Below are 26,027 nucleotides of genomic sequence, written 5' to 3' on the forward strand. Positions count from 1 at the left end.
AATCTTCCCCAGTGTGAGGGTCTCTTCCAGTGAGTCAGCTCTTGGCATCAGGTGGCCAAAGTATTGGAGCTTCAGCTTCAGCATCAGTTCTTCCAATAAATATTCAGGGTTGATTTCCTTTAGGATTGACTGGTTTGATCTCCTTGCAGTCCAAAGGACTCTCAAGAGTCTTCTCTTATCACCACAGATAGAAAGCCTCAGTACTTCTACACTCATCATTCTTTATGTTCCAACTCTCACATTGGTACATGACTACTGGAAAGACCATGGTTTTGACTATATGGATCTTTGTCAGCAAAGTGATGCCTCTGCTTTTTAATATGCTATCTAGATTTGTCATAGTTTTTCTTCAAAGGATCAAGCATCTTTTAATTTCATGGCTGCAGTCACCAACAGCAGTGATTTTGGAGCCCAAGAAAATGAAATCTGCCACTGTTTCCATTTTTTATCCATTTATTTGCCATGAAGTATGGTATTCTTAGTTTTTTGAATGTTGAGTTTTAAGTCAGCTTTTTCACTCTCCTCTTTCACCTCTATCAAGAGACTCTGGTTCCTCTTCACTTTTTGCCATTAGGGTGGTATCATCTGCATATCTGAGGTTGGTATTTCTCCCAGCAATCTTGATTCCAGCTTGTGATTCATGTGTCCTGGCATTTTGCATGATATATTCTGCATGTAAGTTAAATAAACAGGGTGACAATGTACAGCCTTGACATACTCCTCTCCAAATTTTGAACCAGTCCTTTGTTCCATGTCCAGTTATAACTGTTGTTTCTTGGCCTGCATGCAGGTTTCTCAGGAGACAAGTATGGTGGTCTGGTACTCCCATCTCTTTATGATTTTTCCACAGTTTGTTGTGATCCACACAGTGAAAGGCTTTAGCATGGTCAGTTAAGTAGGAATATATGCTTTTCTGGAATTCTCTTTCTTTTGCTATGAATGGAAAGATGTGGTATGTATTTATATACAATGGAATATCCATAGGCCATGAAAAAGGAAATCCGGCCATTTATGACAATGTAATGGCATAAGTCTGACAGAGAAAGATAAATACTATATTGACATCATCTATATATGGAATCTAAAACAGCTAAACTTGTAGAAACAGAGTAGAATGGTGGTTACCAGGGGCTGGAGAGTTTGAGGGATGGGGAGATATTGGTTCAAAGTACAGACTTACAGTTTAATAAGTTCAGGAAATTTGACTCACATCACTGTGATTAGAGTTAATAGTAACAAATTATATACTGGAAGTTGTTAAACAGTAGGCCTTTAATATTCTCACCACAAAAAGAAGTAGCAATTATGTGAGTAATAGATGTGTCAGGTAATGCTACAGTGATAATTATTTTGCTATATGTAAGTGTATGAAATCAACAGGTTTATTACTTGAACTTACATAAAGTTGTATGTCAATTTTGTCTCAGTAAACATGGAAAAATACCACTGAGCTGTATAATTAAAAATGGTTAATATGGTAAATTTTATTTTATGTATATTTTATTGCAGTTTTTAAAAGTGGAAAAAAAAGAGAAAATAGTACTTAAATTCCAGTTTTTGCTCTCGGGATAACTAACTATGTTATTGTGCAACAAACATGAATCACTAGGAAACTTTTTCTTAGTTATGAAATTTACTGTTCCCTAGGCAAAAAATCAACTACAACTTAGTTAAGAACAAATGAGAATGAAAGTCTATTTCTTAAGGTTAAAATTTTCAAATAATTAATGTTAAAATTAGTTTTATCTTGATTATAAAGTTTCTAGAAACTTGAGAATTTGTATTTATGTTTAGAATTCTATAGGACCAATATCTTGCAAAAGAGCACAGAATTTACTTAAATGTATATGTAAACTAAGAGGGCCTAAACGTAGTATTTACATCTAGTATTCTCAAAGCTACTGATTTTTAAAAAAGGGTTCAAAATAATCTTATGAGTCTTTATGATTTTAAAGAAAGCTGCTACAACCTATTTCAAAATATTAGTCAGTAGATAATCTTTTCTTGTTAGGATATTCTCATTAATGAATATTACCTAGTATCTTATTGCATAGACACTATATAATTTATAGCAATAGAATGTAGCTTAAGTACTAATTTGGTGGGAAAAAAACTGTAAATTAAACATAAAATTAAGTCTTATGTACCTACAGAACAAATTTCATAAGTCAGAAACAGACCTTTGTAATAATCCCCCTGTTTTCACTTTTGTGATTTAGACTTCTTGGTAGAGGATCAGTCTCCTTATACAACGATCAAACATAAATTAGTTGTTATTTTCATGCAGAAAAAGAGTGGGTTTTGTTAAAGTGGATTTCTAATAATGCCATGTAATGTACAGAAAAAAAAGTAAACAGGGTAAAAATGTTCTGAGTAAGTATATTAGGACTACTTATTTTTGTAATGAAATTTTCAGAGAATTTGAAGAGCTTCTGTGGGTCAGTTTACAAGTTGGGAGACCTGAATTCCTAAGAAACTGTGAAATCAGCTAAATATTTTCCCAATTAATGTCTTCTGATACTTCAGCAATGTTAATAATGAGAGCCAGATAAAAGAAAATCAGGGCCTTGGGTTCAAGAATCCAAGAAAAATATTTATACTAGGTAAATTAGTTTCAAAGCAGTTTCCTCTCATCCCATAATCGTCAATGACTGAATATGAAAACTGTTTGAGCATTTGATACATTTTAGCAAAGAACATTTCCTCTATAATGTAGATTTAGCCACTTTAAATCTGTGGAATGGTGGATAATAAAATGCTTAGTTTTGCTCAGATAGTACTTAAACTATTTTGGCAGTTTTAGGCTGTTTGAGGGGCTTTCTGGGTAGCTCAGCTGGTAAAGAATCCGCCTGCAATGCAGGAGACCCTAGTTCGACTCCTTGGTGGGGAAATTCCCATGAAGAAGGGATAGTCTACCCACTTCAATATTATTGGGCTTCCTGGTGGCGAAGATGGTAAAAAATCTGCCTGCAATTCAGGAGACCTGGGTTTGATCCGTGGGTTGGGAAGATTACCTGGAGGAGGGCATGGCAACCCACTCTAGTACTTTTGCCTGGAGAATCCCCATGGACAGAGGAGCCTGGCAGGCTACAGTCCATGGGTTGCAAAGAGTTGGACATGACTGAGCCACTAAGCACAGCACAGGCTGTTTGAGACTGAATTTCCTGAGCAATGTGACTGTCCTCTTTAAATTGATAATCGAAACTCATTGTTCCCCACTGTATTAGCCATCTGACCCCCAGGAAAATTCTTACACTTGAATACAGATCCTGAATTTCTTTTGTCAATTCTTGAAGCACTTTCAAATCCCTTATGATTATACAGTGGAAGTGACAAATAGATTTAAAGGACTAAATCTGATAGACAGAGTGCCTGATGAACTATGGACAGAGGTTCATGACATTGTACAGGAAACAGGGATCAAAACTATCCCCATGGAAAAGAAATGCAAAAAAGCAAAATGGCTGTCTGAGGAGGCCTTACAAATAGCTGGAAAAAGAAGAGAAGTGAAAAGCAAAGGAGAAAAGGAAAGATATTCCCATCTGAATGCAGAGTTCCAAAGAATAGCAAGGAGAGATAAGTAAGCCTTCCTCAGCGATCAATGCAAAGAAATAGAGGAAAACAACAAAATAGGAAAGACTAGAGATCTCTTCAAGAAAATTAGAGATACCAAGGGAACATTTCATGCAAAGATGGGCTCGATAAAGGATAGAAATGGTATGGACCTAACAGAAGCAGAAGATATTAAGAAGAGGTGGCAAGAATACCCAGAAGAACTGTACAAAAAAGATCTTCATGACCCAGATAATCACGATGGTGTGATCACTCACCTAGAGCCAGACATCCTGGAATGTGAAGTCAAATGGGCCTTAGAAAGCATCACTACGAACAAAGCTAGTGAAGGTGATGGCATTCCAGTTGAACTATGTCAAATCCTGAAAGATGATGCTGTGAAAGTGCTGCACTCAATATACCAGCAAATCTGGAAAACTCAGCAGCGGCCACAAGACTAGAAAAGGTCAGTTTTTATTCCAATCCCAAAGAAAGGCAATGCCAAAGAATGCTCAAACTACCGCACAATTGCACTCATCTCACATGCTAGTAAAGTAATGCTCAAAATTCTCCAAGCCAGGCTTCAGCAATACATGAACTGTGAACTTCCAGATGTTCAAGCTGGTTTTAGAAAAGGCAGAGGAACCAGAGATCAAATTGCCAATACCCGCTGGATAATCAAAAAAGCAAGAGAGTTCCAGAAAAACATCTGTTTCTGCTTTATTGACTATGCCAAAGCCTTTGACTGTGTGGATCACAATAAACTGTGGAAAATTCTGAAAGAGATGGGAATACCAGACCATCTGACCTGTCTCTTGAGAAACCTTTATGCAGGTCAGGAAGCAACAGTTCGAACTGGACATGGAACAACAGACTGGTTCCAAATAGGAAAAGGAGTACATCAAGGCTGTATATTGTCACTGTGGTTATTTAACTTATTGGCAGAGTACATCATGAGAAATGCTGGGCTGGAAGAAACACAAGCTGGAATCAAGATTGCCGGGAGAAATATCAATAACCTCAGATATGCAGCTGACACCACCCTTATGGCAGAAAGTTAAGAAGAACTAAAGAGCCTCTTGATGAAAGTGAAAGAGGAGAGTGAAAAATTTGGCTTAAAGCTCAACGTTCAGAAAACTAAGGTCACGGCATCTAGTCCCATCACTTCATGGGAAATAGATGGGGAAACAGTGTCAGACTTTGTTTTTTTGGGCTGCAAAATCACTGCAGATGGTGATTGCAGCCATGAAATTAAAAGATGCTTACTCCTTGGAAGGAAGGTTATGACCAACCTAGATAGCATATTGAAAAGCAGAGACATTACTCTGCCAACAAAGGTCTGTCTAGTCAAGACTATGGTTTTTCCAGTGGTCATGTATGGATGTGAGAATTGGACGGTGAAGAAAGCTGAGCGCCAAAGAACTGATGCTTTTGAACTGTGGTGTTGGAGAAGACTCTTTAGAGTTCCTTGGACTGCAAGAAGATCTAACCAGTCCATCCTAAAGGAGATCAGTCCTTGGTGTTCATTGGAAGGACTGATGTTGAAGCTGAAACTCCAATACTTTGGCCACCTCATGCGAAGAGTTGACTCATTGGAAAAGACCCTGATGCTGGGAAGGATTGAGGGCGGGAGGAGAAGGGGACGACAGAGGATGAGATGGCTGGATGGCATTGCCGACTCGATGGACATGGGTTTGGGTAAACTCCGGCAGTTGGTGATAGACAGGGAGGCCTGGCGTGCTGCGATTCATGGAGTCGGACACGACTGAGCAACAGAACTGAACTGAAACTGAGGCACTTTCACTGTCTTCTCACCACTTAAAAGCTGATTTATTATCTCTTTACCAGCTGAGTTATCAGAGAAGTCATCAGGGCTTCCCTAGTGGCCCAGTTGGTAAAGAATCTGCCTGCAATGACGGAGACCCAAGTTCGATCCCTGGGTTGGGAAGATCCCTTGGAGAAAGAAGTGCAGCCCATGGACTCGTGAAGAGTCGGACACGACTGAGCGACTTCACTTTCACTTTTCACTTTCATGCATTGGAGAAGGAAATGGCAACCCACTCCAGTGTTCTTGCCTGGAGAATCCCAGGGACATGGGAGCCTGGGGAGCTGCCGTCTATGGAGTCGCACAGAGTCAGACATGACTGAAGGGACTTAGCAGCAGCAGCAGCAGCAGCAGGCAAACAGTGAGTGAAGGAGAGGAAGGGAAGGAGGGAAGAAGGAAAGTAGGAAGACATAGATGGAGGTTGGAAGGGAGTGCAGGAAGCAAGAGAAAAAATAATAGATGTTTACTAACGAAAGACAGGAAAGCCTTGGGTTCCTTTGTACTACTTTTTTTTTTTCCCATTTCCCAGGGTATCAGTTGTATACATCACATATTTCTCCCCAGCAACAGTCTCCAGTTTGGCAACAACCCACCATGTAATTCTGTTCCCAAAGCTCCTGCTGTCACTACCCTTTCTTGTTAGAAGTATCCAGGGAGAGAAATGTTAACCACGATCTTCCTACTATTGTAAACTTTATGCAAAATACACACTAAAGCCAACAGATTTAAAATAGATTCAGACTTCCCACAATTTTGCATGAAATTTGTACAAATTTCTGCCCATGCTTCACTTTGGAGTCTAAAAAGTAACAGGTTAAGAAAGTGAAAGGATTATACGGATTGAATTAAATTTGACTAAACATTTTTTAAAAGAAAAGAGAAAAAGAAAAAATGAGGGTGGAATAGTAGGAATATCGTACTTCATATCTTAGGAAAATTATTGTGCTATATTCTTTGTCGATGCTATACTCTTTTTTTTTTTAATCAGCATTTATGAAAGCCCTGCTGTAAGAGGCTTTAGAGGTTAGTGGATCAAGAAAGGCACAGTCACTCTCAACACGCACTTGTGCCTAATTTGGTTATAAGGTAAAACATGCAACTAACTCCTATCAAAGCCAGAATAAATGCCTCAAGAAAGGCAAGAAATGCTATAGCAATATTCAGAAAAAAAAATATCATTGAACAGTGTATATTTTGACTTGGGTCTTCAAAGTTAGAATTTTATCAATTGTCATAAATTGATGTTTTACAAATGTCTAAGTAGATCAGGAATGCCACAAATTCAAATAAGCATGAGTTTTTTTGTTTCTTTGGTTTTTGGATACTTTCTAAGCAGAGCTGTCCTATCCACTGTCCTAATACACCAATCTGAAGAAAGCAAATATTTATTAGACTCATCCCTATTAATATTATGTTATTGGTACATACTGAAAATAATAGCATCCATCCCCTAGGTCCTTAACCATTGCTAACATGTTCTTTCCATTGAAGATCTCTGAAATACTTTTTAAAATTCTCTAGTGCTTTGGGTCTGCCATTTTCTTGATTTCCACCTAAGAAGATCATCTCCTCTTTTTAAATAAATGACATAGTGCTAACATTAGGTTAAATTTTAGTCTTTTAGTGCTTCCTGAAAACAGAAAAAGAAGTACCTTGTTTCCATACAACTATCATTTTTTTCGGTCAGAGATATTCTGAAATTATAAATAATATTATATATCCACTCAGTATTTGTTTACTAACTACTTCAATCACAATATAGTCTATTCAAGTATCATGTTACTTAATTCTTTAAATGGAAATGCGGCTTAATAAAGTAGTTATGAATCATAGTTTTAAATGTAATACACATTAAAATCCTAAATTTGGTTGTTCACAGGAACAATAGCATAACTAATTAGATTAATTAGATTGTGCAGAGAATTAAATATAGATAATGTTACTTCTATCTTTTAAGTATGAACAGTACCTATTGATCATGCTCTGCATAAATCATACTAAATAGAATATTTTAAATGATTAAAATTCAAAGGGATTATAAACCTTAATACTTAGAGTTGCATAGCAGTTTAAAGCCAGAGTCAGAATTCACCAAATCTTTGGATACAAATCCTCTGTATCCACTGCCTCTTATTTAGGATTAATAAAATAGTCAAATTAAAAACATCTACCTCTGATTGAAAAAGAAAAAACCTACTAGTTGATCTTAAATATTTTCCCAGAGAAAATGAATTAATTTTCTCTTAATAAAATAAAAAGCTTCTCTAGCACAGTCCCAAATTATGGGGAATAACAAACTATTATTCTTTTATAGTTTGCATTCACTTTAAAAAATTTCTATATTCTTCAACTGTTTTTCTTAGAAGAGCTTGAGACATGAAATTTCATCTTTTAGAAGTGCCAACATTTAATTCATGTTTTCCTTGATGGCATTTTCACTCATCCCTTTAATGATATAGTTTTGTATTTTTAAAATAAAGCAAATTAATATTGATTTTTGATAATCTAATGATCTCCTGAGATAATTGGTGGATTCTGGGGCATCTTGAGCAAGGGCTGATCATCTCTAGGCTATTACTATTAACACAGTCCATTACTATGTATTAGTCACTGTTCTACACATATTACATGTTTCTAATTTTTGTATATGACAACTCATAAAGTTGTTGTTAGTATCCCTATTTTATAGATGAGAAAACTTGAAGAGGTTGCAGTCATTCCATTGATAAATTTTGGAGCCAGCATTTGAACTTAGGCATGTCTGACTCTAAAGTCACTTTGTCCTGCTTATTGCCAGCAGCAGGGGACATGTTTCTGAAAAATTACTACTCTCCTGCCTGCCCTTGAAAGTGAGTATTGCCAGTTAAGGTTGTTTGCTCGGTATGCTGAAACTGTACTAATATCAAGCTACTGTTTGGAAGCAGAAGTCCTTATAATGCTTGGAATACAGGGCAATCCAAGTCAATTTTAGCATAAAGGTTAGCACAAATACTTGGCTATCATTTATGTTAATGTGAAAGAAGCTATATTCTTGTATAAAAGTGAAATTCATTTAAACTGTGTTCATATCACTTTCAAAATAGAATATGTTCTCTATTCTTTCCTATTCTTCTAAAATCCATTTCTTTATAAAATATAAGTTAATCTCTCAAAAATATGCTGTTAGTTTTAAATCAGACTTCTTGCAAAAGTATAAAATAAGCAAATCTTAATTTTCATGATGCATTATGGTATAAAAATTATTATTTACCCTGTATGTTGTCAAAAGAGGAGATTATCTTATACATCAGAGCAGACTGTGTTATGTTTTAGGAAACTCAGCAGAATAAACAAAATACTTAAATAATACCAATAATCTAATATAATGATAAATAAAACAAAGTTGACTTTTAAGAAATTTGCATTCTTCTTAGTTTGGGAGTACTTTGATTATTACACTAACAGTATTCTTATTACTACTTGAAAATAAACACTGTCCCTCCTCTTTAAAGGGTGTGCACATGTCTCCTGTAGTACCTAGAAGTATCTTTTCTTAGAAATATAATTTCAGTTAAGTATATCTTTTCAGTTGAATATTTCTTCTTTTTTGCTACATATTTATTTTAAGAATATTGTGAATGACATGCATTGAGGACTCAAACCTGGTTCTTGCTGTTCAAGAAAAAAGTCTGATGATATGATTGGTCCAAAAATGGACATTTATATGAATTATTAATAGCTAATTTTATGGCTTTCAGATTGCTAACTTATTACTATGGCAACACAGCAGTACTTGGCTGTACCTTATTCTTAAACTTATCATACTTTAAATACATGAGTTTTGCTATAAAATTTTGATCAGTATTGTTCACAATTAAATTCTAGATAGCTATCCCTGGTGGCTGAGACGGTAAAGAATCTACCTCCAATGCAGGAGACCCGGGTTTGATCCCTGGGTCAGGAAGATTCCTTGATGAAGGGAATGATAACCCACTCCAGTAATCTTACCTAGAGAATTCCATGGACAGAGGAGCCTGGAGGGCTACATTCCATGGGATTGCAAAGAGTAGGACATGACTGAGCAACTAACACACATGAAATATTTAACATTTTAGGTGATCATTCCAGAGACTTCAAGTTCAGAGCTAACATTTCTCAATCTTTCTTTTTCTTTCTACTTTGTCTTCTTTAAGGAGAAAAATAGGGAATGGTATAAAAATATAATGAGTATAAACCTTAATAAATGGCAATCAGTTCAGTTCAGTCATTCAGTCGTGTCTGACTCTTTGTGACCCCATGGACTGCAGCATGCCAAGCTTCTCTGTCCATCACCAACTCCCAGAGCTTGTTCAAACTCATGTTCATTGAGTCAGTGATGCCTACCAACCATCTCATCCTCTGTCCTCCCCTTCTCTTCCTGCCTTCAATCTTTCCCAGCATCAGGGTCTTTTCCAATGAGTCAGTGTCCAAACAACTTCAGCTTCAGAATCAGTCCTTCCAACAACTATTCAGGACTGGTTTCCTCAGTCCAAGGGACTCTCAAGAGTCTTCTCCAATACCACAGTCCAAAAGCATCACTTCTTCAGCCCTCAGCTTTCATTATGGCCCAACTCTCACATCCATACATGACTACTGGAAAAACCATAGCTTTGACTAGATGGATCCTTGTTAGCAAAGTAATGTCTCTGCTTTTTAATATGCTGTCTGGGTTGGTCATAGCTTTTCTTCCAAGGAGCAAGCCTCTTTTAATTTCATGGCTGGAGTCACCATCTGCAGTGATTTTGGAGCTCAAGAAAACAAAGTCTCTTACTGTTTCCATTGTTTCCCTATCTATTTGCCATGAAGTGATGGGATCAGATGCCATGATCTTAGTTTTTTGAATGCTGAGTTTTAAGTTAGCTTTTTCACTCTCCTCTTTCACTTTCAAGAAGCTCTAATTTAGTTCCTCTTCACTTTATGCCGTAAGGGTGGTGTCATCTGCATATATGAAGTTATTGGTATTTCTCCCGGCAATCTTGATTCCAGCCTGTGCTTTATCCAGCCCAGCATTTTGCATGATGTACTCTGCATATAAGTTAAATAAGCAGGGTGACAATATATAGCCTTGATGTACTCCTTTCCCAATTTGTAATCAGTCTGTTGTTCCATGTCTGGTTCTAACTATTGCTTCTTGACCTGCATACAGATTTCTCAGGAGGCAGGTAAGGTGGTCTGGTATTCCCATCTCTTGAAGAATTTCCCACAGTTTATTGTGATCCATACAGTCAAAGGCTTTGGCATAGTCAATAAAGCAGAAGTAGATGATTTTCTGGAATTCTCTTGCTTTTTCTATGATCCAACTGATGTTGGCAATTTGATCTCTGATTCTTCTACCATTTCTAAATCCAACTTGAACATCTGGAAGTTCATGGTTCAAGTTCACTGTTGAAGCCTGGCTTGGAGAATTTTGAGCATTACTTTGCTAGCATGTAAATAAATGTCAATACATTTTCCCAAAAGTCATGTATTGTCAAATATTTAATAGGAAAGTAGAGAGTATAATACAAATTTTAAAAGTACACTGAAACATTTGTAATATAATTATAAAAAGCCATAATCCCTGGACGTGGATTTGATCTCTATTAATTCTACTTTTAATTTACTATTATAATTAACAGTTTTAAATATAGATGCATTCCAAGTAATTTCAGATGACAAAGGAAATTTTGATAATTGCTTAATTCATGATAGTAATTTGAATTATATTGGTAGTAGTACTCCTAGGTGGCGCTAGTGGTAAAGAGCCCACCTGCCAATGCAGGAGACATAAGAGATGCGGGTTCAATTCCTGGGTTGGGAAGATCCCCTGGAAGAGGACATGGCAACCCACTCGAGTGTTCTTGCCTAGAGAATCCCATGGACAGAGCAGCCTAGCAGACTATGTATGGTCCATGTGGTCGCAAAAAGTGGAACACGACTGTAGCAACTTAGCACAGCACAGAACATAATCAGACAGTTCAGTCGCTCAGTCGTGTCTGACTGTTTGTGACCCCGTGAATCGCAGCACGCCAGGCCTCCCTGTCCATCACCAACTCCCGGAGTTTACCCAAGCCCATCTCCATCGAGTTGGTGATGCCATCCAGCCATCTCATCCTCTGTCGTCCCCTTCTCCTCCTGCCCCCACTAAAATCTTTCATTCTTTCTTTCTTTGTACACATACACACATACACACCTTATTATTATTTTAAGTAAGCTGCTGTAAATAAATCTTCACACATAACTTCTTTAGTGTATGCAATACAGACGTTAGAGGAGCTGACCCCCCGAGCATTTGAAAATCCATGTATAATTTATAGTTATTTAACTACAGATAATGAAGTACTGTAATACTTCCCATAGAAATTTATATATTTTTAAAAGCTGATATAATATTATCTGAACATACTTTTATTGGTTTTCGTACTGTCCCTCATACACAGAGGGCAAGAAGAGACCAAGGAAAGGCAGACCACTCTAGACTGGTGGGTGGCAGGTTTAATAAGCAAGGGAAGTTACATTTGAGGCTTGTGATGGGCAGCCTCAAGATGAGTAGATCTCTAATTCCATCTATCAGAATCTTAAAAATTTATATAGAGACTTTAATGGAATTCAGTCATGTGTACCATCCAGATGGTCTCAACACCACATTGTTCTCTCATCTGGCAGTGAAGTCCTCTTGATAACCTCCAACAACTTTCTACACTGAAATGTTGCCAATCAATACAATATTATTCTTTATAATAACTTATTTTTCTTAGTCCAGCATCATACATTGCATTTTAGTTGCCATGTTGCTCTAGTTTCTTTAAACCTGAATGAATTCCTCAGCATTTCTTTTATGACATTGATAGTTGTAATGAATGCAGAACTATTGTTGGTTATTCATAAAATCCCTCTGTTTGGGTTAATCAGATAGTTTCTTCATGATATTTTTGTTTAAAAAAATATGGATTCATGGTGATACTCTAAATCAAATTAAACATTACAGTTTTTTTTTTCTTTTTGCTTTTTCTCTCACATTTCATATTTATATCTTCCTTCTTCCATAGTGAGAACCCTACCTTGTGACATTATTAAAATTTACTTACTTGGTCTTTCCTACAACATAGTTTCAGAATTGCTACACCTGCAGCAATAAGAAACATGAACAGTTAGTTTCAAAGTTCCTTTGTGGTTCTTTTGGTTTTCAACTGAAATTATGTAGCCAAATTTGAAAGTTACTTGGATCAACCTCTCTTCCCCATTCAACCTGGTTATGTTATTCATTTGATATACTTACAGTTTATTTGTTTCTGTTTGTATTCAGTTTTAGGGTTTCTTCCTTCATCTTTATTAGTTAATTAAAATAATAACATTTGACATGAGTCTAAGAATAAAAATACATAGAAAGGATACTTAGAGAGGTCTCTCCCTTCCCTATCTATTCTGCTTTGTTCCTCCTATCTCCTATAGATAAGTGATTTCATTAGTTTCTGGTTTACTGTATTTCCTTTTGTAAATATCAGCAGATAAATTTATGTTTTCTTATTTTTCTTTCATTTTACATGAAAGTAGTATATTGCACATTGGTGGATCTATCAAATGGGGACGGTTTTGTCCCCTGGAGGATAATATTTGAAAACTTTTTTTTTTGTCTCTGCCACAGTGGATGCTACTAACATCTAGTCATCTAGTGGGTAGAGACCAAATGTGCTGTTAAACATCCTATAATACACAAGATATACTTCAGTAACAAAGAATTATCTGGTATCCATAATACCACTGTTGAGAAATTCTGCTATACATCTACTTTGTACTTTGCTTTTCAACTTAATATATTATAGCTGCTACTGCTGCTGCTAAGTCGCTTCAGTCGTGTCCGACTCTGTGTGACCCCATAGACGGCAGCCCACCAGGCTCCGCCGTCCCTGGGATTCTCCAGGCAAGAATACTGGAGTGGGTTGCCATTTCCTTCTCCAGTGCATGAAAGGGAAAAGTGAAAGTGAAGTCGCTCAGTCATGTCCGACTCTTAGCGACCCCACGGACTGTGGCCTACCAGGCTCCTCCATCCATGGGATTTTCCAGGCAAGAGTACTGGAGTGGGGTGCCATTGCCTTCTCCGGATATATTATAGAAATCACTCTATATCAATTCATAGGGATCTTCCACATCCGGTTTTATAGCTGCATGGTACAGGTGCTATTGTATCAGTCTCCTTTGTATGTGCATTTAGGTTTTCTCAATATTTTGCAATTTCAAATAATGCTGTAATGGATAACTTTACATACCTTTTTGTTGGTGGTGGTACACTTTTGAAAGTATATTTTTAGAATAAAGTCCTAGAAGTGGATCAAACACAAGATGGTATATTGGTTTGCCAAATCCTCTCCAAAGGGTTGTACCATTTTGCATTTTCATGATTGTATGAAAGTACCTGTCTCTCCATAGACTTGCCAATTGAGTGAATTGTCAAGTTTTTGAACTTCTACCAATCTGATAAGTAAGAAACTAAGTATATTGTTAATGTGCATTTCTCTTATTTTGAATGAAATCTTTAAAAAGTTTTGTTTGTTCATATTGTCAATGCCTCAAATTTTATAATTTTTAATCCAAATAGTTTTTATAAAATATAACAGAACACATGGATACTTACAATACCATATGTAAAATAGATAGCCAGTGGGAATTTGCTGTATGACCCAGGGAGCTCAAACAGGGGCTCTGTGACAATCTAGAAGGGTGGGATGGGGAGGGAGATGGGAGGGAGGTTAGGGAAGGAGGAGATATGGGTGTCCCTATGGCTGATTCTTGTTGATGTTTGATAGAAAATAACAAAACTCTCTAAAACAATTATCCTTCAATTAAAAAGTAATTAAAGTGGCAAATAATAATAATATATCTTATAGTATTACCCTACAGGTATGTCTTTATATGATATAGACATAAATCTTTTTTGGATGGAATAATCAAAGTGTTCTGGGCAACTGTTACCCAAGTTTTTCACTGATTGAATCAGATCCCCTAAACAGAATCCTTGTCCTCTTAGAAAGGACTTGCCTTTTCAAAGTATTTTGAAGAATTAAATTCAGAGTATAAAACTTAAAAAATATATATATAACAGAACAAGCATGTATTTCTGTGCTGAAAATATCCAAGTATTTTTAATAGAAACTTTTCTTGTGGCATGTCTCAATATGCTTTTTACATGAATATAACAGCATATTATCCTGCCACATCTGAAAGAGAAATACTTATCACCAGATAATTAATATAATCCTAGAAATAGAGTATTTAAAGTCTCCTCTAGTTTTCAGGCTACTAGGATGTCACAAAGTAAACTAAACTGATTTTGTCTCGGATTCTTGTGTTTTACAGACCATACATGTCTCTTGGAAGTCTTCGAGATCAAGTAATTTATCCAGATTCAGTGGATGACATGCATGATAAAGGCTATACAGACCATGATCTAGATTGTATTCTACACAGTGTTCATCTCTATCATATAGTTCAAAGAGAAGGAGGTAAAGTCTATAATTCATGGCTTTTTTTCATGTATTTAACATAACTTAAAAAAAATGAAGTTGGGTTTAATTTTGATGTATGCTGTTGTTGGAACATAAGCTCACAAGCAAAGATGGAGTTTATAGCTTTTGTTGCTTTTCCATGGTTAACTTGCTCTTTTCTGTTTATGCTATATTTCATGCAGCAAACTAAGCTTTTTCCTAAGTGCACAGCTAGCATTTGAAAATTTTTTTCATATTTGGATGAACATGTGTTTCTGAAGCCATAGTCAGTCTAAATGTATGTAAGGTTCATGACAGAAATATTCTCCTGTTAACCCCTCAGCTTACATTAAATGTAATAATTTGAGAAATAGGTATAACAGAGCTTTTTTATTTTCAGACCAACAGTCTTACCAGTACATTTTTTTCATCTACAGCAACACATAGAGAATTAGATAAAACATAGAAACTTCTGTTTGATAGTTTTTCAGCATAAAAGATACTTTGAAAAAGTAAGAATAAGAGTTATACATATTAGTTCAAGAGAGAATTACCTTCAGAACACAGAATTATTTTCAAATAACTTGATAACATATAATTTGATAGCCTAGAAAAACTACTGAAATAGCAAGCTAGAATTCTAGGTTTAATTTTGCATGTGTTTTATGTTTTATCTTTTTATCCCACTTACATGATCAAAAGAAGCAGGGTAGTACAGTAATTAAGAATGTAAGTTTTGAAATCAGAATTCTGGAATCAAATTGTTAATAACTCTGTTCTCTGTACCTTTGTATCTTCACCTGTAAAATGGAGATAAATACCTTATAAAGATGCTGTGAAGATTTAATATGACTTTATTTAAAGTATTTAGAACAGTGACACATAGTAAATGCACAATAATTAGTTGCTAAAGGTAATAGAGCTAGTTGTAATATTGATACAAAGATATTTTGTCTTTGTGTGATGGTACTTGATATTTTGCATAGTTCACATTTATTATTTCATTTGATACTTACAATAAGAAAACAAGGTAGGCAAAAGAGAAAATATTATATTATTATATTTATATCTATATATATAATTTTAGAATATAATACATATTCATAAATATCATTATAATATTTATATATATCTTATAATATCATAATTCATAAGTGCTATAAATATGGAAAGTAGGTTGTCTTTTTGTGTCATATGGTCAACTTCTTCCCAGTTTTAAAACAATGTGGCAAAATAGCAACTACCTATTAATTTGGGGTAAGTTATTTGGATAAGTTTGAAATCTAATAATCTGAATAGAAATTTATAATAATTTTTGACATATTCTATATTTTTAGAAGTTATCAAGAAATTCTAGAACTAGTTTTAAGAATTTTTCAACCTTAAGAATATATGATAGTAGTTGTTACAGTTTATTGAGTGCTTACTCTGCAGAATATAACATGTTACTCAGTTTACACTGTCATCTTCTTCAATATTTGTAGCTGCCCAATGATGTGGATTTTACTAACCCCCCTTTTACAGATGAAATTCAGAAGTTTAACAGTTTCCCCAGGGGCCCTCAGCAAGTTGTGGAACAAGGATTGCAACACAGATGAGACTTGAGTGTCAATGTTCTACATAAGATATGCCACTGCGCTATGCTATCTCAACATGTTAGATACTAATAAGGCTTGTTATATCCTTACACATAAAAATGCTAAGGAAATCCACTTTACTTGCCTAGTCCTTAAAACATGAAACATATTTTTGAGCAAAGCAAGAAAACAAATTTGCAAAGACATCACTCTGGAAGAAGCCTGCTGAAGTTCTAGTAAGACTAACTATTAATGATTTGAAGCAACACTAGTTCTAACACTTAAAGAAATTTGCTTAGAGAAATTCTTTACTTTAGTATAAGATAGATTTTAAAACTATGTTTTATTCCATCAAACAAATTGCAAAATAGAAAGGTGTAGAATTGTTAACAAATAGAATAGATGTGAGCTAAAGCAGTTTGTACATCTTCAGGAAGCAAGAAAACTTCACTTCTTAGCTGACTTAGTCTCACTGTTTCAGCATCAGAGGAAGTATCATGACTGAGAGTTTTGATTTGTATGTTCTGTGATCAAGAAAGATTGCCTGTTAAAGCTTTTGGGTTTAGTGAAACAATGAACATAATTTATTTAAATACATAAAATTTAAGGATTCTTTGACCCAAATACTTTTGTCTTGTGCGTTCTTATTTCAAGGGGGGAGATATTTTTTTAAGCCCAGAGTATTTCTCCACTGTGTAGCAATCTAAACCTATTTTTTCAAATCCTTACTTATGTTTCATAAATGCTATAAAAGTCATAGAGTAAATTTTATTTCAACAGTTTTTACTAGAAGCAAGAACTTTGAATCACATGGCATTTAGAGATTTTTTTTTCCCTAATATAAAATTATGTTTTTAAATAGATGGAAAATTCTTGGAAGTTTGCCCAGGAATGAACACTGGTCCCTTTTGGGGAGTATCATTGGGAAATAGGGAAAGTCTTTTCAATCCAGTGCACAAGAAACAATGAAGCTCTAGTTCTCATTTCCTTTCCCTTTGACCAAGTTTATGTAGAAATTTTAGTAAAGATGAAAATTCAGTTGAGAAATAATAAAGAAAGCAAAGGGCCTGGATTTTTTCCAAATGGGAAAATTAAGCCTGGACTATTTGGGATTTGGTAATGTCCTAAGTATGTATGTGTGTGTGTGTACATGTGTGTATTTGTGTGTGTGTGAGTATGTGTGAGAGAGTTTTTATAGTCATTTTCCTCTTTGAAAATCAGGATTTGCTTAGTCTGCTCTGCTTTCTGATATTCTCACTTTAGAAAAATATCTGATATGGCTGCCTTCCTCAGAGACCCAATAATTTTGTTTCTAAGTCACTTTATTTCTTATTACAAAATTAAGACAGGCCATAAAAATAATATAAAGTAGTAATTTTTCAAATATTATAAAAATGTACATCTTAGAAAGAGCCTCATAGTTCCATTCCCAGAGATGTATATGTTTATTTATAGAAATGCAATTATAATTTGTAGGGCTTCCCAGGTGGCGCTAGTGGTAAAGAACCCACCTATCAATACTGGAGACATAAGAGACACAAGTTTGATCCCTGGGTTGGGAAGATCCCCTGGAGTAGAAAATGGCAACCCACTACAATGCTCTTGCCTGGAAAATTCCATGGACCGATAGCCTGATTGGCTACAGTCCATGGGGTCACAAAGAATCAGACACAACTGACAACTGGGTACAATTATAATTTATATACATTTATGTGTTCTTGCTTCTAATAAAAACTGTTGCAAAAAATTTTTCTCTGTGACTTAATTTTATAACATTTGTGAAACATAAATGAGGTTTTGAAAAATAGGTTCAGATTGCTACACAGTGGAGAAATGTTCTGGGCTTAAAAATATTTCCCCTTACTAACTGAGAAGGCAAAAGAGAAATGAATTCAAGTCAAAGGCAGCTTTAATTTTACATATTTAAATAAACCATGTCCTTTTGTTCCATTGAACTCAAAAGTTTTAGCAAGCAATTGAAAATCTGCATTTAACTTATAGAAGGCCCTCATATGCATGGTTCTTCCATATCTGCTGTTCTGCAATCGTGGGTTAAACCAACCACAAACTGTATAGTACCATAGTATTTACTATTGAAAAAACATATGTAAGTATTTCACAGTTCAAATTTATGTTGTTTAAGGGTGATCTGTATACAAACACACAATTTTGCAATTTGGTTTTCCACATAAAAAATATTCTAGGTACATTTTATACCAATATGTATTTTTTAAAAACTTTTATTGAAGTATAGTTGCTTTGGACATCCCAAGTGGTGTGAGTTGTAAAGAACCCTCCTGCCAATCCAGGAGACATAAGAGACACGGGTTTGATCCCTGGATTGGGAGGATCCCCTGGAGGAGGGCATGGCAATCCATGCCAGTATTCTTGCCTAGACAATCCCCTGGGCAGAGGAGCCTGGTGGGCTACAATCCATAGGGTTGCAAAGAGTTGGATACAACTGAAGCAACTTAGCACGCATGCACTCATAGTTGCTTTACAATATTGTGTTAGTTTCTGCAAGGTGAATCATCTATATATATACATATATCCCCTGCTTTTTTAGATTTCCTTCCCATACCGGTCACCACAGAACATTGAGTACCCCGTGCTTCACCACAGAACATTGAGTACCCTGTGCTACACAGTAGGTGCTCATTTTATACATAGTAATGTGCATATGTCAGTCCCAGGCCCAATCTCCCAGTTTATCCCACCCTCCTTTCTCCCGCTGATATCCATAATGTTGTTCTCTACATCTGTGTCCCTATTTCTTCTTTGCAAATAAGTTCATCTGTACCATTTTTCTAGATTCCACATATAAGTGATATTACACAATATGTATTTTCTCTTTCCAACTTACTTCATTCTATATGACAGTCTCTAGGTCTCTTCACATCTCTGCAAATGGCACTACTTTGTTCCTTTTTATGACTAATATCCCATTGTAAATATGTACCACATCTTTATCCATTCCTCTGTTGATGGACATTTAGGTTCCTTCCATGTCTTGGCTATTGTAAATAGTGCTGCAATAAATACTGGGGTGCATGTATCAATTTGAATTATGGTTTCCTCCAGACATATGACTGGAGTGAGATTTCTGGGTCATACGGTAGTTCTATTTTTAATTAAAAAAAAAAAAAAAAACCTGGAGGTTTTTCTCCATATTGTTCTCCATAGTAGTTGTACCAATTTACTTTCCCACCAACAGTGTTGGAGGGTTTCCCTTTTTTCCACACTTTCTCCAGCATTTATTGTTTATAAATGTTTTCATGATGGTGTTTATGACAAGTAATTTTGATTTTCATTTCTCTAATAATTAGTGATGTTGAGCATCTTTTTTGTGTGCTTTTTGGCCATCTGTATGTCTTCTTTGGAAAAATGTCTATTTAGGTCTTCCACCCATTTTTTTCATTGGATTGTTTCTTTTATTATTGAGCTACATGAGCTGTTTGTATATATGGAGATTAATCCCTTGTTGGTTGTTTTGTTTGCAAATATTTTCTCCTATTCTGAGGGTTGTCTTTTTGTTTTGTTTATTGTTTCACTTACTGTGCAAAAGATTTTAAGCTTAATTAGATCTCATTTTGCTTATTTTTGTTTTTGTTTTCACTACTCTGGGATATGGGTCAAAAAAAGATCTTTCCATAATTTATGTCAGAGAGTGTTCTGCTTATGATTTTCTCTTAAGAGTTTTAGGTGCCCAGCCTTACATCTAAGTCTTTAATCTATTTTGAGTTTATTTTTGTGTATGGTATTAGGAAGTGTTCTAATTTCATTCTTTTACAGATAGCTGCCCGGTTTTCCCAGAACCACTTATTGAAGAGACTGTCTTTTCTCCATTGTATATTCTTGCCTCCTTTGTCATAGATTAGGTGAACATAGGTGTGTGGATTTATCTTTGGGCTTTTTATCCTGTTCCATTGATCCATATGTCTTTTTTTTTGCCCCAGTATCTTACTGTCTTGATTACTGTAGCTTTGGAGTATAGTCTGAAGTCAGAGAGCCTGATTCCTCCAGCTCTGTTTTTATTTTTCAAGGTTGCTTTGGCTACTGGGGGTCTTTTGTGTTTCCATACAAATTAAAAAATATTTTGACCTGATTCTGTGGAATAAAGTCATTGGTAATTTGATGGGGATTGCATTGAATCTGTGGGTTGCTTTGGGTAGTGTAATTATTTTTACAATATTGATTCTTCCAATCCAAGAACATGGTGTATCTCTCCATCCATTTGTGTCATCTTTGTTTTCTTTCATCAGTATCCTATAGTTTTCTGAATCAAGGTATTTTTCCTTCTTAGGTTGTTTTATTCCTAGATAGTTTCATCTTTGTGATGCAATGGTAAATGGAATTGTTTTCTTAATTTCTCTTTCTGATCTTCCATTAGTGTATTGGAATGAAAGTGATTCCTGTGTATTAATTTTGTCTGGTTTTGGTATCAGGGTGATAGTGGCCTAGTAAAATTAGCTTGAGGGTGTCCCTCCTTCTGCAATTTTTGGAAGAATTTGAGAAGGACATGTTAGCTGGTCTCTAAATGCTTTATAGAATTCACCTGTGAAGCCATCTAGTCCTGGACTTTTGTTTCTTGGAAGATTTTAATCACAGTTTCATTTCAATTACTCATGACTGGCCTGTTCATATCTTTGTTCAATTAAAAAAAAATTTTAATATATTTATTTACTTATTTGGCTGCATTGGGTCTTAGCTGTGGCATGTAGGTTCTTTGTTGTGGCACATGGGCTTCTCTCTAGTTGTGGCATGTGGACTTAGTTGACCTCTGGCTTGTGGGATCTTAGTTCTCCAAGGATCAATCCTGTATCCCCTGCTCTGGGAGACAGATTTTTAAGCAATTAGTCTCTTATGATCTTTTGTGTTTCTGTGGTGTCAGCTGTAACTTCTCCTTTTCCATTTCTAATTTTATTGATTTGAGTCCTCTCCCTTTTTTTTTTCTTAAGGAGTCTGGCTAATGGTTTTATCAATTTTGCTTATCTTCTCAAACAACCAATTTTTAGTTTCATTGGTCTTTGCTATTCTCTGTTTTATAATATTTCATTTATTTTTGCTCTCATTTTTATGATTTCTTTCCTTCTACTAATTTTTGGTTTTGTTTGTTCTTATTCTCTAGTTGCATTTGGTACAAGGTTGTGTTGTTTATTTGATATTTTTCTTTATTTCTTGAGATGGGATTGTATTGATATAAACTTCCCTCTTAGAACTATGCTGCTTTCCATAGGTTTTGGGTCATGATGTTTTAGTTTTCAATTGTTTCTAGATATTTTTCATTTCCTTTTTGATTTCTGCAGTTATCCATAGGTTGTTTAGTAGCATATTGTTTGGCCTCCAGGTGTTTTTTTTTTCATAGTTATTTTTTCCCCCTGTATTTGCTTTCTAATCTCATAGCATTGTTTCAGAAAAGATGCCTGATACATTTTCAGTTTTCTTAGCTTTACTGAAGCTTGATTTGTGACCCAAGGTGTGATCTATCCTGGGGAATGTTCCATGTGTACTTGAAAAGAATGTATATTCTGCTGTTTTCTGATGGAATGTCTTGTATATATCAATTAAGTCTATCTGGTCTAATGTTTCATTTAAGACTTGTGTTTTCTTGTTAATTTTTTGTCTGGATGATCTGTCCATTGGTACAAGTGGAGTGTTAAAGTCCCCCATTATTAATCATGTTCCTGTCAATTTCCCATTATATGGCTGTTAGCATTTGCTTTATGTATTGAGGTTCTCTTAGGTTGAGCGCATAAATATTTACAATTGCTATATCTTCTTCTTGGATTGATCCCTTGATTATCAGGTAGCATCTTTCTTGTCTTATTAACAGTCTTTGTTTTAAAGTCTATTTCATCTGATGTGAGTATTGCTACTCCAGCTTTTTTTTTTGCTTTCCATTTTGTATGGAATATTTTTTTCCATCTCCTCACTTTCAGTCTGTGTGTATCCCTAGGTCTGAAGTGGGTCTCTTGTAGACAGCATATATATGGGTCTTCTTTTTTTATCCATTCAGCCAGTCTGTTTCTTCTGGTTGGAACATTATTCCATTTACATTTAAGATGATTATCAATATATATGTTCCTATTGCCATTTTCTTAATTGTTTGGGATGTGGTTTTCTCTGTATGTCTTTTTCCTCTTTCCCTTCCTTTTTTGTTCTCTTTTCTAATGTTTTTGCCTATAGAAGTTCCTTTGGCAGTTGTAAAGCTGGTTTGGTGGTGCTGAATGCTCTTAGCTTTTGCATATCTGTAAAGCTTTTGATGGCTCTGTCAAATCTGAATGAGAGCCTCACTGGTTAGAGTATTCTTGGTTATAGGCTTTTCCTTTTCATCATTTTAAATATATCCTGCCACTCCCTTCTGACCTGCAGAGTTTCTGCTGAAAAATCAGCTGATAACCTTTTGGGGTTTCCCTTGTTTGTTATTTGTTGCTTTCCCCTTGTTGCTTTTAATATTTTTTTTACTTAATTTTTGTTAGTTTAATAACATGTGTTTCAGTGTGTTCCTCCTTGGGTCTATCCTTTATGCAACTCTCTTTGTTTTCTAGGCTTGGGTGATTATCTCATTTCCCATGTTAGAAAAGTTTTTTACTGTGATCTTTTGAAATATTTTCTCAGACCCTTTTTCTTCTTCTTCTGGGACCTCTATAATTCAAATGTTCATGCATTTAATGTTGTTCCAGATGTCTCTGAGTTATTCACATTTCTTTTCATTCTTTTTTTTTATTATTATTCTGTTCTACAGCAGAGATTTCTACCACTCTGTCTTCCAGGTCACTTATCCATTCTTCTGCCTCAGTTATTCTGTTATTTATTTCTTCTAATGTATTTTTATTTTCAGTTACTGTCTTGCTCATTTCTGTTTGTTTGTGTTTTAGTTCTTCTATGGCTTTGCTAAACTTTTCTTATATCTTTTCAATCCATGCCTCCAGTCTGTTTCTAAGATCTTGGATCATCTTTACTATCATACTCTGAATTCTCTTTCAGATAGATTGCTTATCTCCTCTTCATTTAATTGTTCTTGCAGGTTTTAATCTTGTTCCTTTGTCTGCAACATATCTCTTTGTCATCTCTTTTTTTTTTTCCCTCAAATTTTTGGGTTTGTGATCTGCTTTCCAGGCTTCAGGGTCGTAGTTCCTCTTGCCTCTGGTATCTGTCCCCTGGTAGGTGAGGTTGATCCAGAGGTTTGTGCTGTTATCCTCTTGATGAGAGTTAGACTATTGTTGTGGTGACCAGAGCCTGTCCTGGATATTGAGTGGGGCCTCCCCTTTTCTCTTTGATTGTCACTGCCCTGTCAGGGGTGGAGTCAACTTCCTAGCTGTTGTAGTAGAAGCCCCCAGATTTGCTTCTTAGCTGCGTTTCTGATCTGTGGTGCAAAGTAGGCAGGATTGGAGCATTCCTGCTGGGAGGGAAGCTACTGAGTATCCCTTCTTTGGAGCTATTCTCCCGTGGTGTACTCTTTTGTGTGATCTTTCATCCATTGTGCAGACCCTCAGACTACGCTGATGTTAGCATTGCCATGCCAGCATTTGACCCTGGTATCTCTTAGAGATTTCTTTCACCAGGCCATCAGAGTAGATCCACTGAAGTCCAGCCCCAGGATTGCAGTAATCATGGATCTGGACCAGTTGTGGGTATCAGGTGCTCAGTCGTGCTCAATGGCTCAGTCATGTCTCTCTCTTTGTGACCCAGTGGACTGTAGCCCACCAAGTTCTGCTGTCCATGGAATTTTCTGTGCAAGAATATGGGAGTAGGTTGCTATTTCCTACTCCAGGGATCTTCCTGAGCCAGGGACTGAACCCTCGTCTCTTGCATCCCCTGCATTGGTAGGTAGTTTCTTTACCAATGCATCATCTAGGAAGCTACCAGGTGTTATGGGGTAGCTCAGACTTTAGCCTGGCACAAGCCACCACGTGTACATGCATGCTAAGTCACTTCAGTTGTGCCTGACTCTTGCAACCCTATGGACTATAGCCTGCCAGGCTCCTTTGTCCATGGGATTCTCCAGACAAGACTACTAGAGTGGATTGCCCTGCCTCCAGAGGATCTTCTCAACCCAGGGATAGAACCCACATCTCTTATGTCTCCTGTATTGGCAGGTGGGTTCTTTACCACTAGTGCTCACCTACTAAAACTAGGTCTGTCTTGGCTGTGGGAGCACTTGTCTGTTCAGATGTTTTGTAGGTGCTGAGTTTTTACCAAGCTGTTTGTGAGGGTTTCAATTTATGCATTTGCAAGGGAAAATTTCAGCTTTTCTTCTTAAATTGAGTGGCCCCTGGGACTTAGCTGTGGTTTTAGCTACACCTCTGAATGTAAGTCACACACAGGATCTACTCCCAAGACTGCCCTGGAGCACTTTGGGCTGCCCCAGTGAGGTCAGGGCACGGAGGTGGCCCAGCTGCCAGTGTCATGGGAAGCAACAGGTGCACAAAGGGGTTGGAAGCTGTAAGAGATCTGGCCTAGTCACAGGTTCACAGGGAAACTGATGGCCATGATGTGGGAGATCCAGCCCTGATGGGAGCCTTTCCTAATTCCCAGCTACTGGCACAAGACGGCCAGCCCCAGTGGGAGCCTTTCCTACTACCTGGTGGCAGGCACATGAGGGTTAGCCCTGGGTGGTCTTTCCAAGCAATCAGCCACAGGTTCACAGAGCCAGCCCTGTCGGGGGCCTTTCATAGTTCCTAGCAGCAGGTGAGCTGGGGCCAGCCCTGGCAGGGGCTTTTCCTAGTGTTTGGCCACAGGTACAAAAGGGTTAGCACTGGCAGGAGCCTTTTCTAGTGCCTAGTGGCAGGCATGAGATAGCTAGCCCTGGCGGAAACCATTTTTACCACTTGGAGGGGTGTAAGTAGGGGCTGACAGTGTGGGGAGAGAGGCTGCAATGACAGCTCCACCCCCTACATGTCACTCAGTAATGGCTCCTTGCTTCTATGGTAATCCAGGTTTCCTCCACGAGTATTTCCAGTTGTGGATTTTCTCATTCCCATCCCTTCAAGCTGTCCTGTCTACTTGCATCCAGCAGCAGTCCTCTCCTCAGCTTTACTCTCCACTGCCTGTGTTCCAGCACCCAGTGCCCATGCACACTGACAGACACAAGTCCTAGGCTTGGATGTACAGGGCTGTGGCATAGACCATCTATGTAGGTCTCACTTTGTCCTGTCTGCCATAGACTGGCTGTTTCACTCACCTCCAACATGCCCAGATGATTTCCTTCTGTCCCGACCAATCTGCCCCTCCATGAGGGAGTTTCCCTGGATGCAGGACTTTCTCAGCTTCTTCAGATCCCCCACCTAGGAGCAGATCTCATCCCACTTCCTGTCTTTTTCTTTTTCCCTTCTTTCTTTGTCTTGTATGGTTCCACATGGATCTTTCTTGTCCTTTCCAGTGTCCAAGGTCTTCTAGTGTTCAGCCAATGTTCTGTGAGAACTGTTCCATCTGTAGATGTGTTCTTGATGTATCTGTGGGGAGAGATGAACTCCTTTTCCTCCTACTTCTCTGCCATCTTGCTTTTCCCTATACTAGTATGTATTGATCTAACTTTTTTTTTTGATCTAACATATTTTTTAAAAAATAGAAGACTTGCTTTTTAAATAAATA

At 36.6% G+C, this 26,027-nt stretch overlaps 1 protein-coding gene across 8 annotated transcripts in view; it reads left to right on the forward strand.

Annotated features, from left to right (window-relative positions):
- The window catches only part of ABCD2 (ATP binding cassette subfamily D member 2), a 78,671-nt gene that overhangs the window by 31,132 nt on the left and 21,512 nt on the right, over positions 1-26,027 (forward strand). For all 8 annotated transcript variants that reach the window (XM_081483674.1, XM_081483678.1, XM_081483673.1 and 5 more), the window contains one exon: positions 14,729-14,874. In XM_081483674.1, coding sequence (XP_081339800.1) covers positions 14,729-14,874 — 146 coding nt within the window. The remainder of the gene's footprint in view (positions 1-14,728; positions 14,875-26,027) is intronic.

Source organism: Giraffa tippelskirchi, chromosome 4 (genome assembly GCF_054371585.1).
Source record: "Giraffa tippelskirchi isolate mGirTip1 chromosome 4, T2T-mGirTip1v1.2.pri, whole genome shotgun sequence".
NCBI classification, from domain to species: domain Eukaryota; kingdom Metazoa; phylum Chordata; class Mammalia; order Artiodactyla; family Giraffidae; genus Giraffa; species Giraffa tippelskirchi.